Below are 14392 nucleotides of genomic sequence, written 5' to 3' on the forward strand. Positions count from 1 at the left end.
TGTATAGCGGTAACCAACCCATTGCAGAATGTTTATTTTAGTTATTAAAACAACGAAAATTATGGAAATTATCAAATGATAATCAAAATATCACATGTTCAATTCATTGTAAGCGAGGATAACAACAGAATTCGAAAAAGATTAGTTATTTATCCTAATAAAAAATATGGAATTATGGCTTTTAGAATTTAAATAGTTGCTGTTAGTGAAGGAAAATATATAGTTACTGAAATTGTGCATAAGAAACAATAACCCAGAAGGTTATTTATCAAAAAATACAGTAACTTAACAAGAACTCAAAAAGTTACACCAAAAAACATGATAAAATAGTTTTTTTGGGTACACTTCTAATACTTCTTTTGTTCATACGTAACTAACTTTACATAGAAATAAAATTGGCCATTTTGGGACCTTTTGTAAATTTAGAGCTTCCGAGTTTCAGTTAATGAAATATAAGTTTTGGAATTTTCGATTTTTATCAAACGCTCACAGTGATAGACAACGAAATTTTACCGATTAGTTACTTACTGGCCATTATATAAGAAGTTTTGTTATCCTAATTTTGGGTTGAAAAAGATGGGAAGTGGTGGGGTAGAAGCACTTACGGGAAATGCTGAAATTTAATTTAGTTATGCTCATTTATTATTGAGTGTAACATCTGGAAAAAAATGTGAATACTCATTTATTATTGAGTGTAACATCTATACACGTGTCAAAGATAGTGCAAACTTTTTGACTAAAAAATGTATACTAACCATGTAAAAGTACATCATGCACAATTCATTTTTATTGATGATTGACTTTTAAATATGAATATATTTTTTTTACCTCTCTATATTGTTTGGATGGATGCCCCACCACTATATGTTTGCTTACGTGTTCTGATAAGAAATGACAAGTTGTATGCAGTTTCCAAAGTGCAACTTAGCAGCTGAGTGAGCTGAGAGAGTGAAGTGGCTTCCCTGAGTGTGGCTGCATAATCATCATTCATCAGGGATATATAACTTGGTGGGTGAGAGTTTAAGGTGGCTTGGTGGGTGGGCCATCTAAGCTGTTGTCACCACCGACAGTTGATATTAGTGATTATTTAATTTAATGGGCATCACTCATCACTCATTAGCGTATAGTCCAAGGTAGAGAGCTAGGATTGATCCACATATCATGCCTTACAACAAGGAACAAGCTCACACTTGTGCAAGCTTGTGGCCTATATGCATAACTGGGGAACCATATCAAGATATACAAAATGGAGCTAGCTTATGACATCATGTTTATCTTTGTACGGAGACGTGCTTCTGGCTCGAAACAATTAATATATGCCATACACTTTGCGAATTGCATTTATCCTAATTGCAATCAATGGGACCTAATGATTTCATCAACATAATATTTCACCCATTCATAACTATGAGTCATATTTACATAAATTAATAAAGCTAGTGACAAGTAGTTATGATTCTCAATTTTATCAAAAGAATGTTAAATAGGATAGATTTCAGATTTTTTTTGGGTATAAATTTCTGTAATTTTCTCAAATGACGCACGGTTGTCTAAGAAGAATTATTACTTGGTTTATGATTAGTAATTGTAGTTACATCTTTACTTTTAATTAAAGTTATTTAATTTATTAATATATTATAAAGGAGGGTTTGATTGTTGTATTGTATGTATTAATTTCTCTTAATAAAGGAAGGCAGTAAGTAGAAAATACATGCTAACACCCCAACGTGAAACGCTAGAAGAGTGGAGATGAAAAGTGTTAAAGTAGTAACCACCCAAACTAGAAAATATCCCTCAAATTTTGTAACAAGTGAGGATAATGATTGAAGTTGTGCCTACCACTAAGTTATGATTGGAGAAGAACTAGTGTCCTCATTAGTGTTCATATTTGTGTCCCAAACCAATCAAAATGTCTCACTTTATAGTGAAAATAAAAATAAAAAACATAAATTTATCTTTTTTATATTATTTAGTGTTATTCAATTGGATAGGAACATGGTTCTTTTGGGACAGAGGATCCCGTCCCTAAGTCATAGGACCACTTTCACTTTTGTGTTTCTTAGAGGTGACTCATTATTATGGTCCCAAAATGGTGTCTCTAATCCTGTCTCACGTTTAAATATATGAATTTAATATTTTATTTTTATAAAATAAAATTAAAATAAAGTGTTATTTTTATATGTTGGCAAAGAGTGATTGGATTAAAATAGAGGGACAGGAACTCCAAGCGACTAAGGATCCCATTCCCATTATTACTACGTTTTTGGTTATTAACCACACATGGAAATTAGACACTCACTACTAATTGCTTCTCTTTTCACATCACTTTCTTTTTTGGACTCACATAACATCAAATGGGCTTTCATCAAACAATGTATTGTTTCATGTAATAAAATACACTATGCACATTGTTAACATCAAATGGATGTATCTGCAAAGACATGGCGATTATGTGTAGCATACCATTTTACCCTCTCAACATGTTCTTTATCATAATATTACATCGGAATTATGTCTCATTTAATAAGTATATGGTAATTATTATTTTATATGTTAAATGATTTTGTTGTTGTTGACACCACTGGTTACAAATATTTTGCTGTGTCCTTGTATCAAATAATAAATATAAATCATAAACATGAAAGGCCCATTATAGTATAAATTATTTAAGACTATTTACAATTTATAAAAGACTTAAATTTAAGAATAAAGAAACCCTAGAAAGTGATTTATGAACATGGAGAAAGGAAATAACTAACGTTATCTTTACTATTCTGTTGTACAGTTGAAACAGGGAAGAGGAAAGCAGAATTTAGAGAAAACGACAAAACAAAAAAGTTGCATGCATGGATTAACCTAGAAAATAACAAATAGAGTAGGGTATGTTATCCATATAATGTTATGAGAATAGATTCATACCCGCAGTGATCCAATAATACCCCATTGACCACAATATCAACCATATTCACTTCTATTTCTCTCTTCTGTCTCTGTCTCTGTAGTGTGCATTAATGATCCCAGAACTCAGGAAGCAGCAGAAGCAGCAGCATTGAAGGAATAAGGTAGAAAATTCATACACCAAAAGATGAGACTAGTTCAAATCAATTGTTATTCGTCAGCAAAATCAAACCCCGCTACATATCTCAATGTTATAGTAGTAGTATAGTACCACACAACACAAAACAACACAACCCAAACAAATGGGTTTTATATTTTCTACTAGTACTGCTAGTATAATAGGTGTAGGAGTACTTGGCATGGAGTAAGCACCTTCTCCTAGGCATCTTCTCCCTTTACCCGCCGAATGAGTTTAGCAGCTAGAGGATAAGGTTGCAGCAGATGAGTAAGGTACGTTCAAGCCAATCATGTATCACCACCTCTCCTAATCAATATGCAGCCTTTCAGAGTTATTAACAAAGATAGCCATTAACCAACTTCTATGTGCTCTATGTGTATATGTATATGTATATGTATCCAGCCTCAGCCAGCCTGTGTTTTTATTCTTAATGCCATGCTATGATCATATGATGGGACTTTTGCATTTAAACCACCCTTTTATTATTATCATTATTATTTGAGATCCACTCTAAGACCCAGCATTTTCTTTTTGCTTTCTTTATTATTTCAGGCTTTCTTTCTTTTGTAAGTCCAAACTATAATACAAACTTTTTTCTCATATTTGTACATCAGCTTTCCTTGTCATTTTCTGAGTCCTTTTTTTTTTCAGGTACCATTTTGTGATTTCTGGTTTCTTGATACCTGTGATTTTCTTTGGGGGTATTAAGGTCATGGAAAGAATTTTCAATCCTTCTCCCTTTGTCGGTTTGTCCTGATTGGGTTTTTAAGGGCTTATAAGAGTTCACACTTCGGGGAGAGGGATTAAAACTCTTTCCTTTTGGAGGGTATTGAAAGCAAAGGCAAGGTAGATTCCTGATATTATTCTCTAACACCTTTCTGCCTTTTGATTCCCAAGGAGGGGGAAACAAGTATTTTATCTCATTAACAAACTATGATATCTTAAGCTTAAAAAAGTTGTTTCTCTATAACATTGCCATCCATAGCTCTTAACATAATCCACTTTCCTTCCATTGTTTTCTTTCTCTTGTAGTCACCCCTCCATTCTGTTTTTTGCAGAACAAATAACAATGACAGAGTGGGGTGGTTTTGTGAGCAAAGGCAGTGGTTTTAATGAGGGAACAATGAGGAATGAAGAGTTTGATGAAGAAGATATTTGGGGTATGGCCAAAGAGAGCGACTATTCAAGCCCAAAAACAAGGGTCTCTAACGAGTCTTCTGGTTCTTCTTCTTCTTCTTCTTCTTCTTCTGCATGGTGCTTATCTACCTCTCCAAGAAAGATCACAATGGCTAATAAGAGTATGACACTGATACCCTCCTCAGAATCTAATGCAAATGTTGTTGAAGGATCCTCAGAACCTGTGGACATTCCTGACTGGTCAAAAATTTATGGAGACAAAGGTGGTTGTGGAAATGGAACTCATTATCATGATCATGGTTATGGAGATGATGATGATGATGATGATGATGATGAAGATATGATTCCTCCACATGAATGGATTGCTAGGAAGCTTGCAAGGAGCCAGATTTCATCTTTCTCTGTGTGTGAAGGGATAGGAAGGACATTGAAAGGAAGAGATCTTAGCAAAGTGAGGAATGCTATTTTAACCAAAACTGGTTTCATAGAGTAGGAATGCAAATTAGTGATCATGGTCATGTTTATTATCAGCTTCATATTTTGGCATTATCACTATGATCCCATGCAATCTTTTTTATTTCATTATTAGCATTAATATAAAAACTATGGAACATGAGGTATTGCTGCATGCTTAAAATAGACTCAGTCCATACATCAAAAGGCAGAGCTGCCCATTTGTTTTTGTTCTATCTTTTCGTTTATTTGTTCTAAATTTTATGGGAAAAAGGAGTTTTGTCTTCATTTCCGGTAGACTTTAGTATGTTTGTGCTAATTCAATAATTCCACTAATTAAACTTTATAAAATAATACAAAAATATTAATTTCTATTTTTATAATTTATTTTTTTAAATAAATGAAGTTTTCTACTGCTTTCTTTATGGTTTATGATTGGTTAACTTGTTTCACAAAGTAAAAAGAAATACGATTTTAAATTATATATATGTTTCTTTTTTATTATAATAAAATCATACTTTTATTATTAAAAACAAGTAAAAAGTATGTATTTGTTTTTTTATTAATGGAGAGGTCCTTACTCTTTATTATTGTATTCTGCTTCTAATGCCCTAGTTTTCCTCTCAGGAAGCCCGATTTTTGTTTTTCTTCTTCTTTATATCCTATAATCGCTGTTAATTTTTTATAAGTGTCTTCAACAATCCTCCTCTAGAGAGCCTAATACTTTTTATATTTTTAATGAAAAAATTATTATTTCATTATATATATAAAAAAATAAAATATCTCATTATATTAATTTTGTAATATTTATCTCTTTATTAATAAAGATCCTTACTAACTTTCAATTTTTTTAAAGCCATATAATATCTAATTAACTTTATCTCTATTTGAATGTGAATCATCCATGTTTATCATTCATACCAATGAAAAATGGAATTTGTTTATTATTTTTTAATTGAATTTTGTAAGTGAAAGTATAGTCTAAAGTAGTATTATAAATATTTAAAACATACAAAAATAAATGTAATATAAATTTTTTATACACTTATTGTATTATCTATTAATTATATTTAATTATTATTAATTCTATTTAAAATATAGATAAATAATAATGATATATTTACTATGTATATATTTTTATATTGATAGTGCATGTATATTATACTCATTTAAATAACATACTAGAAAAATGATTGTTTGCTTTTAACCTAAATTAAGCCTCCATTCAATGAGTAAAACAAAACCTAAATAATTAACCCAAATTTTGTAGGAATATCATTTTTCATTTTGTATTGATATCCAGTTTTTTCCATAAAAGTGTACGTGGTTATTTTTTTAATATGTATAGATTATTAGAATGATTTTTTAATTTAGTAATAAAATATTTTTCATATGCATGACATGCATCAAACACTTATCAACATGCTTAAAAAAATTGTCTACCCATTACTAATTGTGTTTGGGTTTTTTTTTATTTCGTCAAATTTTATAAGTGAATATATGATTAAGACAATTACACTTCTAAGCATGAACCAATAATACAATTATTTACACACATATCAACGTATAGATCGAAGTCAATATCTAATGCCATAAATTAAATTCCTCCAAACATTTAAAATAGTAGCACATTAGTGTGAAGACCTTATAATAAACTATTAGATAGTGGATTAGTTGTTAGGCTTACATAAACTTGTGTGCATCCTTAAAATATTATGTTTTAGTTTCTCGCATTAATCGAGGATAATCCTCTTCATTAATAAATAGATAATTGATTATTTTTAGTCATATTTTTTATTGCAAAAATGTGAGTTCAAACAAATGGACAAAATTATTATTACATATTATTTGTTGTGTGACATATCTTATCAATACTCATGTGATATATGATGACAGTGAGACATCATCATTAAATTAATAACAATTGTTAAGTACTACAATGTAACAAATTTTCAATTTCTAGTCTAATCCACTTGCTCCTAGCAGTTTACATGAAATAATTCGGGTGGGATCCATGTGAACTGGATTCAACCCATTTTTGAAAGCAATATATTTGTCTTTAATATCAAAACAAAATGTTTTATTTTTCTTTTCATAATAGAAGGAGCTTGATTTTTGATACTATCAATCAACTAATTATGAACTAAGTAGTAAGTAGATTGAGTTGAGCTGAAAAATGTTTGAACGAAACATTTAGCAGATTGTTGAAGTCAAAGGTAGACAAAGATAACAGATCTGACAAATCGTGTTCAAACTTCAAAACTCCTTAACTAACCTGTTACCGTTACTTATTATAAGAGTTCCATTCCCCTAAAGTTTGGTTTATGTTAGAACAAGTGTTTGATGAAAAGTACGATTCATTAATATTTCAACATTTTGACATTGAAGGGTGTTTAGTGGCTCTTCATCTCTTCAACCCAAAGCTGTAAAGTTTGCATCTTTTTCCCTTCTTTACTCATTCTGCATTTGTTCTATCCTTTATCATGTTGTGCTTTTTCTGGGCTTTTTAGTGAGGTATAAATAAATAAACCAAAATGCCTATAAAGAGCAAAGGAGGGGCTTTAGTACTGAGTGCAAGAAGCGTAATTCCTAGGAAATGGGCTCTTTTGCTTTGCATTGGAAGCTTCTGTGCTGGAATGTTCTTCACCAATAGGTACTTTTGCTTCTGGATTTTTACATTTGAGCATCAATTTTCATTTTTTAGTTATTCTCTAGTTTTTGAGTTTCAAAAGTGCAATTGGGCTTGTGGATTTCTACCTGATTTTTGAGGAACTGTTCTGCTAAATTGAATTAGATTAGTCTGAGGCTGTGGGGTTATATCATGAATAGTGTCATTCTTTTGGAACTTTGAACCACATTGCCTGTGCAATAAACTTAATGTGTTTTATGTAATCTAAGGCCCAATACAATAAATGCATGTTCAAATGTTCAATCTCTATTGTATTTATGGAAAAGTCTTAGGCAAGCTCACTTTGGTGATCTTCATGCCTCGAACTCAAAGAGCTTAGTCCTCGGCTATTGGCTGCAGGACGCCCTTGGTACACACAAAGTGTGTGCCTTCTGCATTCACGATGCCCAAATGCACGGGTGGGCTCACTCTCTCCATGTCTATTTCTATAATCGTAGTTACTGAAAATCCTGAAATTACATTGGAGTGAGCCTAATTGAATGAAGTGTTTTATGATGTGGCATGAACTTTTCATCCTCTATTTATTGACTTTTGTTCTTGCAAGTTTGGGAACAGATATCCCTGTATAAAGATAGGTTTCTGAATTAAGTGTTCAAATTATATGCTTTTATAATCAGAAAATGAAGGTAGTAAATTAATTCTTTTGTCAAATTTGTACTCTATTGGTACATTAGATCTAAGGTGAGCTATCAGCTAATCATTATAATATATTTGTACTGCTAACAAGAAATTTTGCATCAGGATGTGGTCGATGCCTGAATGTAAAGAAATTTCAAGAACTTCTAGTGAGGTTGAAAAAATTAAATTAAATCCTGAAGGTTGTAATCTAAATCTTGTAAGTGCATCAGTTACACTTCTTATTCGAATCAGATTTTAGCTATGATTCTGTCATACATTTTTCATATCCCATGTTAGGTAGACTCTAATTTAACTCATGGAATTTGTGGCACTCTTGTAAGTTCCCATCCTATGACATGATCAGGAATTTAAATAAAAAAAGAAGATAATTAAGAAGTTCTACACTTTCCCCCTTGTTTTCTAGTTACATAACTAGTTCCGTATTCATACACACTCTCACATCATGGCTTGGGGAAAATTTCATTACCGGACCTCCAGTTTTTTTGGAATTTTATTCAATGATAAGGAATAAATTCGCCTTGAGAATTTATGTAAGAGGTTTTGTTACCTGTGATATGTACCACATCTTCTTTCCATATCTGTTTTGTGGGAGGGATGTGGTAGATAGACATGTCTCTGCATGTTATATGATTGTCAATAAAGTTGCATTTTGTCGAGGACCCATCTGTATCAAAAGATTGAGCTGCTAGATGCAAGCCCAAGCATATTTCATCTCTATTATGTCCCCCACATGTGAAATCCCTTTGGCCTGAAGCATGAACAAAAAGCACAGGCCACTGATAGTCTGATACAATGTGCTGATTGTTTAATTCACTATTTCTTTAAAGTTTCTACCGCAGGCCTATAAGTTTTAGGTGCATCTTCGGTTACTTACCAAAAAATGTGATTGTGATATTCTTTTTCTTACTTTTTGTCTGTCCATAGGCTGTAAAGACTAACTCCAATTACAGTCGAGCGGATGTTTCAAATACACAGAACATTATCAAGTAAGCAAATCCAATGTATGTTTGCACTGGATTTACTCATGCCTATCAAATAACTTTAATGCTGAACCCAATGCTATATATGAATTGCAGGAAAGCGAGTAAGACAACATTTACTTCGGAGCTGAATCTTAAATTTGCTCTGGTATGCTGTTGAGTTTATGCTGAATGTTCTCCTGTATCAGGAAATTCAGAGAAAGTTGAATCAACTTCAAGGAAAAAATATTTCATGGTTATAGGAATCAATACAGCTTTTAATAGCAGGAAGCGAAGAGATTCTGTTCGTGAAACTTGGATGCCACGCGGTGATTTAATGACGTTTCAGCATTTTATAGTTTTTCCTTTCTTAAAAATTTCCTTTTAACATGCTTGTGTTATCCATATGCATCATCTATCTGATTCGTGGTTTCTAATGAATGTCATCAGCTGAGGAAAGAAAGAAGTTGGAAGAAGAAAAGAACATAATCATACGTTTTGTTATAGGTCACAGGTCAGAGTCAATACATATCTGAATATTCACTATAGTTTTTTAATTTGCTTATGTATTTAGGATTATTTTGATGATGCTGAATTCTCATACAATTTGCTCATTACAACTTTGATTTTTGGCCTTAGCGTCTGATTATTTCAAACTGGTAACTGTTATTCTCCCATTCTGATGCTTTATTATTTCTATCCAACAAGATTCTTTGTATTGTGTAGATTGATAGTATAAATATTTCAGAACAATCTTTTAGTTGAAGAAACTGTGAATAACTGTTTTTACATAAAATCATGAAATCTTGGGGGCTAGCAGCCTTGATGAATTCTTGAATTCATATTTTCTTGTGATGTTAAATCAAAATATTAACTATAAGTTACCCTTTTTTCTTTCTGTAGTTCTACATCTGGTGGCATTCTAGATAAAGCAATTGAAGCAGAGGAGAAGCTTCATGCTGACTTTATGAGGCTGGTGATCTTTCTCCCGCATCCTTTTCATTTAAATGTGTAATCCTATATCCTTTTTATATCATGTTGACTTATTATTGTTGACGAAACAAAATGCATACCAGAACCACGTTGAGGGCTACCTGGAACTATCGGCCAAGACAAAAGCATACTTTTCAACTGCTGTTGCTTTGTGGGATGCAGAGTTTTATGTCAAAGTTGATGATGATGTCCATGTCAATCTAGGTAAACAGGAATATTTTTCAGTGTTTATAGTTGATCCCTTTCCTCATTGATTATTTTTCTTTTAATCTCAGCAACACTTGGATTGACTCTGGCTATGCACCGTATGAAACCTCGAGTGTATATCGGGTGCATGAAATCCGGTCCTGTCCTTGCTCAGAAGTAAGAAAAATATGTAATTTATGTTTTCAGTTAGTTTAAATCCACTTCCTAGCGTAACCGGGTTACTACAGGGGAGTGAAATACCATGAACCAGAATACTGGAAGTTTGGGGAGGTGGGAAACAAGTACTTCCGTCATGCTACCGGACAATTATATGCGATTTCACGAGATTTGGCTACTTACATATCAATGAATCAGTAAGTTTTGTTTTCCTTGCTTAGAACTAACTAAGTGTTGAATATTAATTGTATAGGAAAGTAATTTGGCACAAGTTAGTTGTTTAAGGGTTGAATTTATAATGTCAGGGATGTGCTGCATAAGTATGCTAATGAAGATGTTTCATTGGGGTCATGGTTTATTGGTTTAGAAGTGGATCATGTTGATGATAGGAGAATGTGCTGTGGTACTCCCCCTGGTATGTTTGTTATGAATTTGGTGATAATAATATATTAAGAAGGGAATATAATAATGGTAAATTATGATTATGATTATGAATGATTGGTTGGTGCAGATTGCGAGTGGAAAGCACAAGCAGGGAATATATGTGTAGCATCATTTGATTGGAAATGCAGTGGCATTTGCAACTCTGTTCATAGGATCAAGGATGTTCATCAACGTTGTGGTGAAGACCCTAACACACTTTGGACTAATACCTTTTCATGATTATTATTATATTATCGTTATTACAGTAGTAGCAACCAATCCAATTCTTTTGTTCCCTGCCATGTCATAATATTAATAATCATCAATTAACTCTCTCTCTCTCTCTCTATAGGCTACAAATATATAAAACTTTACTTATATGTTTTAAACATTTTAGATTATAAATAGCCATTGACTTCAATGTTCAATATAGATAAAACCCTAAAAATAAAAGCAAGATGACATTTTAAATACCAGAATCTATTTGACTAGAAAGTTCTTGAAACATAAAAGCAAGAGTAGTATTGGAAATTGTGAGGTAGCAACTATAATACCAAGTTGTCAAATAGAGATGGAGCTTTAAATAGAAGCAAAGTAAACATAAAAGAAAGATTGATCCACCCTCCAATGAAGTCCCTTCAGCCACCAAAAAAGGAAAAAGGTGTTAAACAAAATTCTTACCTACCATACCAAATTCAACAAAAAGTAATAAAACTCACCACCCTGATTGATGAGACATCATTTGGTACATGTGATCTATGTCATTTATATCCCCACACCAAGAAATTGATCATATCAGTCTGGGGGTACATTAAAAATAAAGGCAAATAAATTGGCTTCTGCAAAGTAAAAACTCTCTTATGTGTTCCTACAATGGTTGCTGCACCAAAAGCTAAGTGGTTGAAGATCACACCTGCAATAGAAAAAGAATCAATTAATGGTGTATAGTGCACTCACTATATTTGTTAAGATTCACATACAATTTCCATTGCTGCTCTTGAACTTAAAACACAAACTGAAAACAACCTTTAAGTTGCTATGCTGCAGATTGGTAAAGAGGTGAGAAATTGTGTTTGCCCGTGATATTGGCACGGCTCAATCAAATAACACAGAGCTTTTGGAATGAATGAATATAAAGCACTGTCTTCTGATTGAACCGTACCAATATCTCAGGCTCTTAATTGTAACGACAGACCACCCCTTTATATAGCTACCCATATCATCATGCATGTTCCTGCATTTCTCTGAAGAAGAAAAAACATTCATTAATCTATATACGTGACAAGAAAAACTTACCCTCATGCTCATGCATGGTAACACTAACTTTGAAAGCAGAAGCAGGTAAACATAAAGCTTTGCGTGACTAGGTTATATTTCTATGCTTAAGAAGAAACAAAGAATAGTGAAGAAGGTGGCATGTTTCGATGGGTAGCTATATGGTGTGTCATGTTAGATTCTGAAACATTGAATGGATGAGAGAGGGTTAGGACAGTGACAGAGAGATGCAGAGGTAGCTTTAAATATGTTGGCATTTAATTTTCCAACGACTCAACAAGGAGTAGGAGGTGGCTGCCAACAATGCAACATTAAATAAATATGTTGATAGTGGAAACAATTGGAGAAAGGCATATTTTGAAATATCACAAGCAGAGAAGAAGGTAAGTGAGACAAGACATTGAGTTGTTGCTTCTTCTAGGCCTTATATTTATGAGCTCACAAGCGAAGTTGGTTTTATGCCAATTACATTTCAAATTCAAATAGGAAATAGCTTTTAGAAAGTAAGTCAGTGGTTGGTGTCAAATTGTGAACTTAATTAGTGGTGTGATTTGATTGAGTATATCTTCTCATCTCATTCTCAACTAGTACTTTTTCACTGTTTAACCAAATTGATTTGGAATCAAGATGAACAAATTTGGATTCATGGGCATCAAACAGATCACTACTTTTTTCCACATTCAAAGGCAGGGATATCTGTAAGTGGAGTTAGTTAAAATTTTAAAAAGAAATAGTTTTTCGGCATAAATCCAATAGAGGAAGCTCACAGGAAAGCAAGAAAGTATACACAATATATACCAGATTTTTATTTGGTTTTATTTATTTATTTATTTTTATTTGGTTTTTTAGTACATAAATTAGTCAAAACATGTTGTCTAGTTCACTTATATGATTATTTACTTTGATGAAAATCTCTTATTCCTCCAACCATATCAAGTGGTTTCAGAATTTATAAACAATCCAATTGTATACAAGGTTGAATGTTGATTCTAGGTATAATTTTAATGGACACTTTTAAAGAAAGAGCTAATGGTGCAAGCACACATGAGGTTCAAAAAACTGTTGTAGATGAATAATAATAAAAGGGTAGCATATATATTAGTTAGCATGCATGCATGGCTGGGACCCTGTAAATTGTAATTGTGATTAGTTGGCTGTAGGATCTTTCCGCCAGAAGTGCCCATGAATAAGGGAGAAATTTGATGCATGCATATTGGTGAGTTTTCACACTAGGCTTGCCTTTGTTTTAATAATTAATTATTGATGCAAACTTTTACTCAAAAGTTCTTTTACTTAATCAGTTAAATATTCAGATATGCTAAGTTAACCATATAAACTTGATGTCATTAACTGGTGTTTCATAAAACAAATAAAAATTGGTGTGGTATTAGCTTAGGTGTAAGATTTGAAGTGTAGTAGAAACATTTTCTGACCCGAATGATGTGCATTGAAGTCCGACATGGAATTCCAGATTAGACAAAAGGGTTGGCCAAATGTCAAGTCCAAATAAATACCCTGATAAGGGTGTTGTGTTTTTGTTATGTTTTATACGCCATGTCTCCAAATAAGTGCTGTTTTAGTACTCCATAGGGAAATTAATAATATTGGTCTAAAAACATGAAGACGTGCAGATTCCTTAGAATTTCAGACCATAATTGTATATCAGACGCAGATTTTGCTGTTAAAATTGATTTTTTTACGCCACTTGGTAACTTCTATTTGACATACAACCAGAAAATAATTGTATATCAGTTATGTACTACGTTTCTAGCTCTAGTCCCATGATTATAAAACTAAGGTAGTAGTAAATTGCTGGCAACAAAGAAATAAAGATGAAAATGCAACATGATAAATGTCATAGGCATAGGTGAACCATAGTGGTAAAAAAGGAAGAGAAAAGGTGGAGCTTCATAGGTGAATTTATAGCTTTATGTAATATAACTGGGAAAGTAACCAGAAAAGTAGGGAAACCCTTATTCTTGAGCAGAACCACCCTGTACTTGAAAGCCACGATATGTCCCTATCCTCATGTAAAATGATGTCTGTTCTTTCACCTCCTTTTACACTAGAAAACAAGCTCATTTGAGTAATGTATGTCTACACTATAACGTGCAGCTCCTGCAACTGATATCCCACCTAGTTTTATCACCATTCTTTTCATAATAGCTATCTAATAAAACCCCATTATTTATTTTGAACTAGTACCTTCAATTTAGTGTTATACAATGAATCCTCAGACAGGGTTCACAGGGGCAATAATAAAGTTCCCAACATGGTTCATTGAATATTCTAACATAACACACCAATAGAGCAAGAACGTACCCTTTGAGTAAAACCATAATATATATATATTGTGATTAACAAACCTGAAGAAGGTTACCTGAA

At 32.5% G+C, this 14392-nt stretch overlaps 2 protein-coding genes across 2 annotated transcripts; both read left to right on the forward strand.

Moving 5' to 3' along the window:
* On the forward strand, positions 3685 to 4900 carry LOC109362036. The gene is made up of 2 exons (XM_019607610.1): positions 3685 to 3922; positions 4135 to 4900. The coding sequence occupies exon 2, from the start codon at positions 4146 to 4148 to the stop codon at positions 4704 to 4706; it is 561 nt and encodes a 186-aa protein (XP_019463155.1). The 5' UTR covers positions 3685 to 3922; positions 4135 to 4145; the 3' UTR covers positions 4707 to 4900.
* Positions 6828 to 11034, forward strand: LOC109361479 (probable beta-1,3-galactosyltransferase 2). The gene is made up of 12 exons (XM_019606945.1): positions 6828 to 7319; positions 8097 to 8190; positions 8919 to 8980; positions 9071 to 9078; positions 9163 to 9282; positions 9404 to 9467; positions 9857 to 9929; positions 10030 to 10150; positions 10222 to 10309; positions 10381 to 10506; positions 10615 to 10724; positions 10821 to 11034. The coding sequence occupies exons 1-12, from the start codon at positions 7201 to 7203 to the stop codon at positions 10970 to 10972; spliced, it is 1137 nt and encodes a 378-aa protein (XP_019462490.1). The 5' UTR covers positions 6828 to 7200; the 3' UTR covers positions 10973 to 11034.

This window comes from Lupinus angustifolius, chromosome LG12 (assembly GCF_001865875.1).
Source record: "Lupinus angustifolius cultivar Tanjil chromosome LG12, LupAngTanjil_v1.0, whole genome shotgun sequence".
NCBI classification, from domain to species: domain Eukaryota; kingdom Viridiplantae; phylum Streptophyta; class Magnoliopsida; order Fabales; family Fabaceae; genus Lupinus; species Lupinus angustifolius.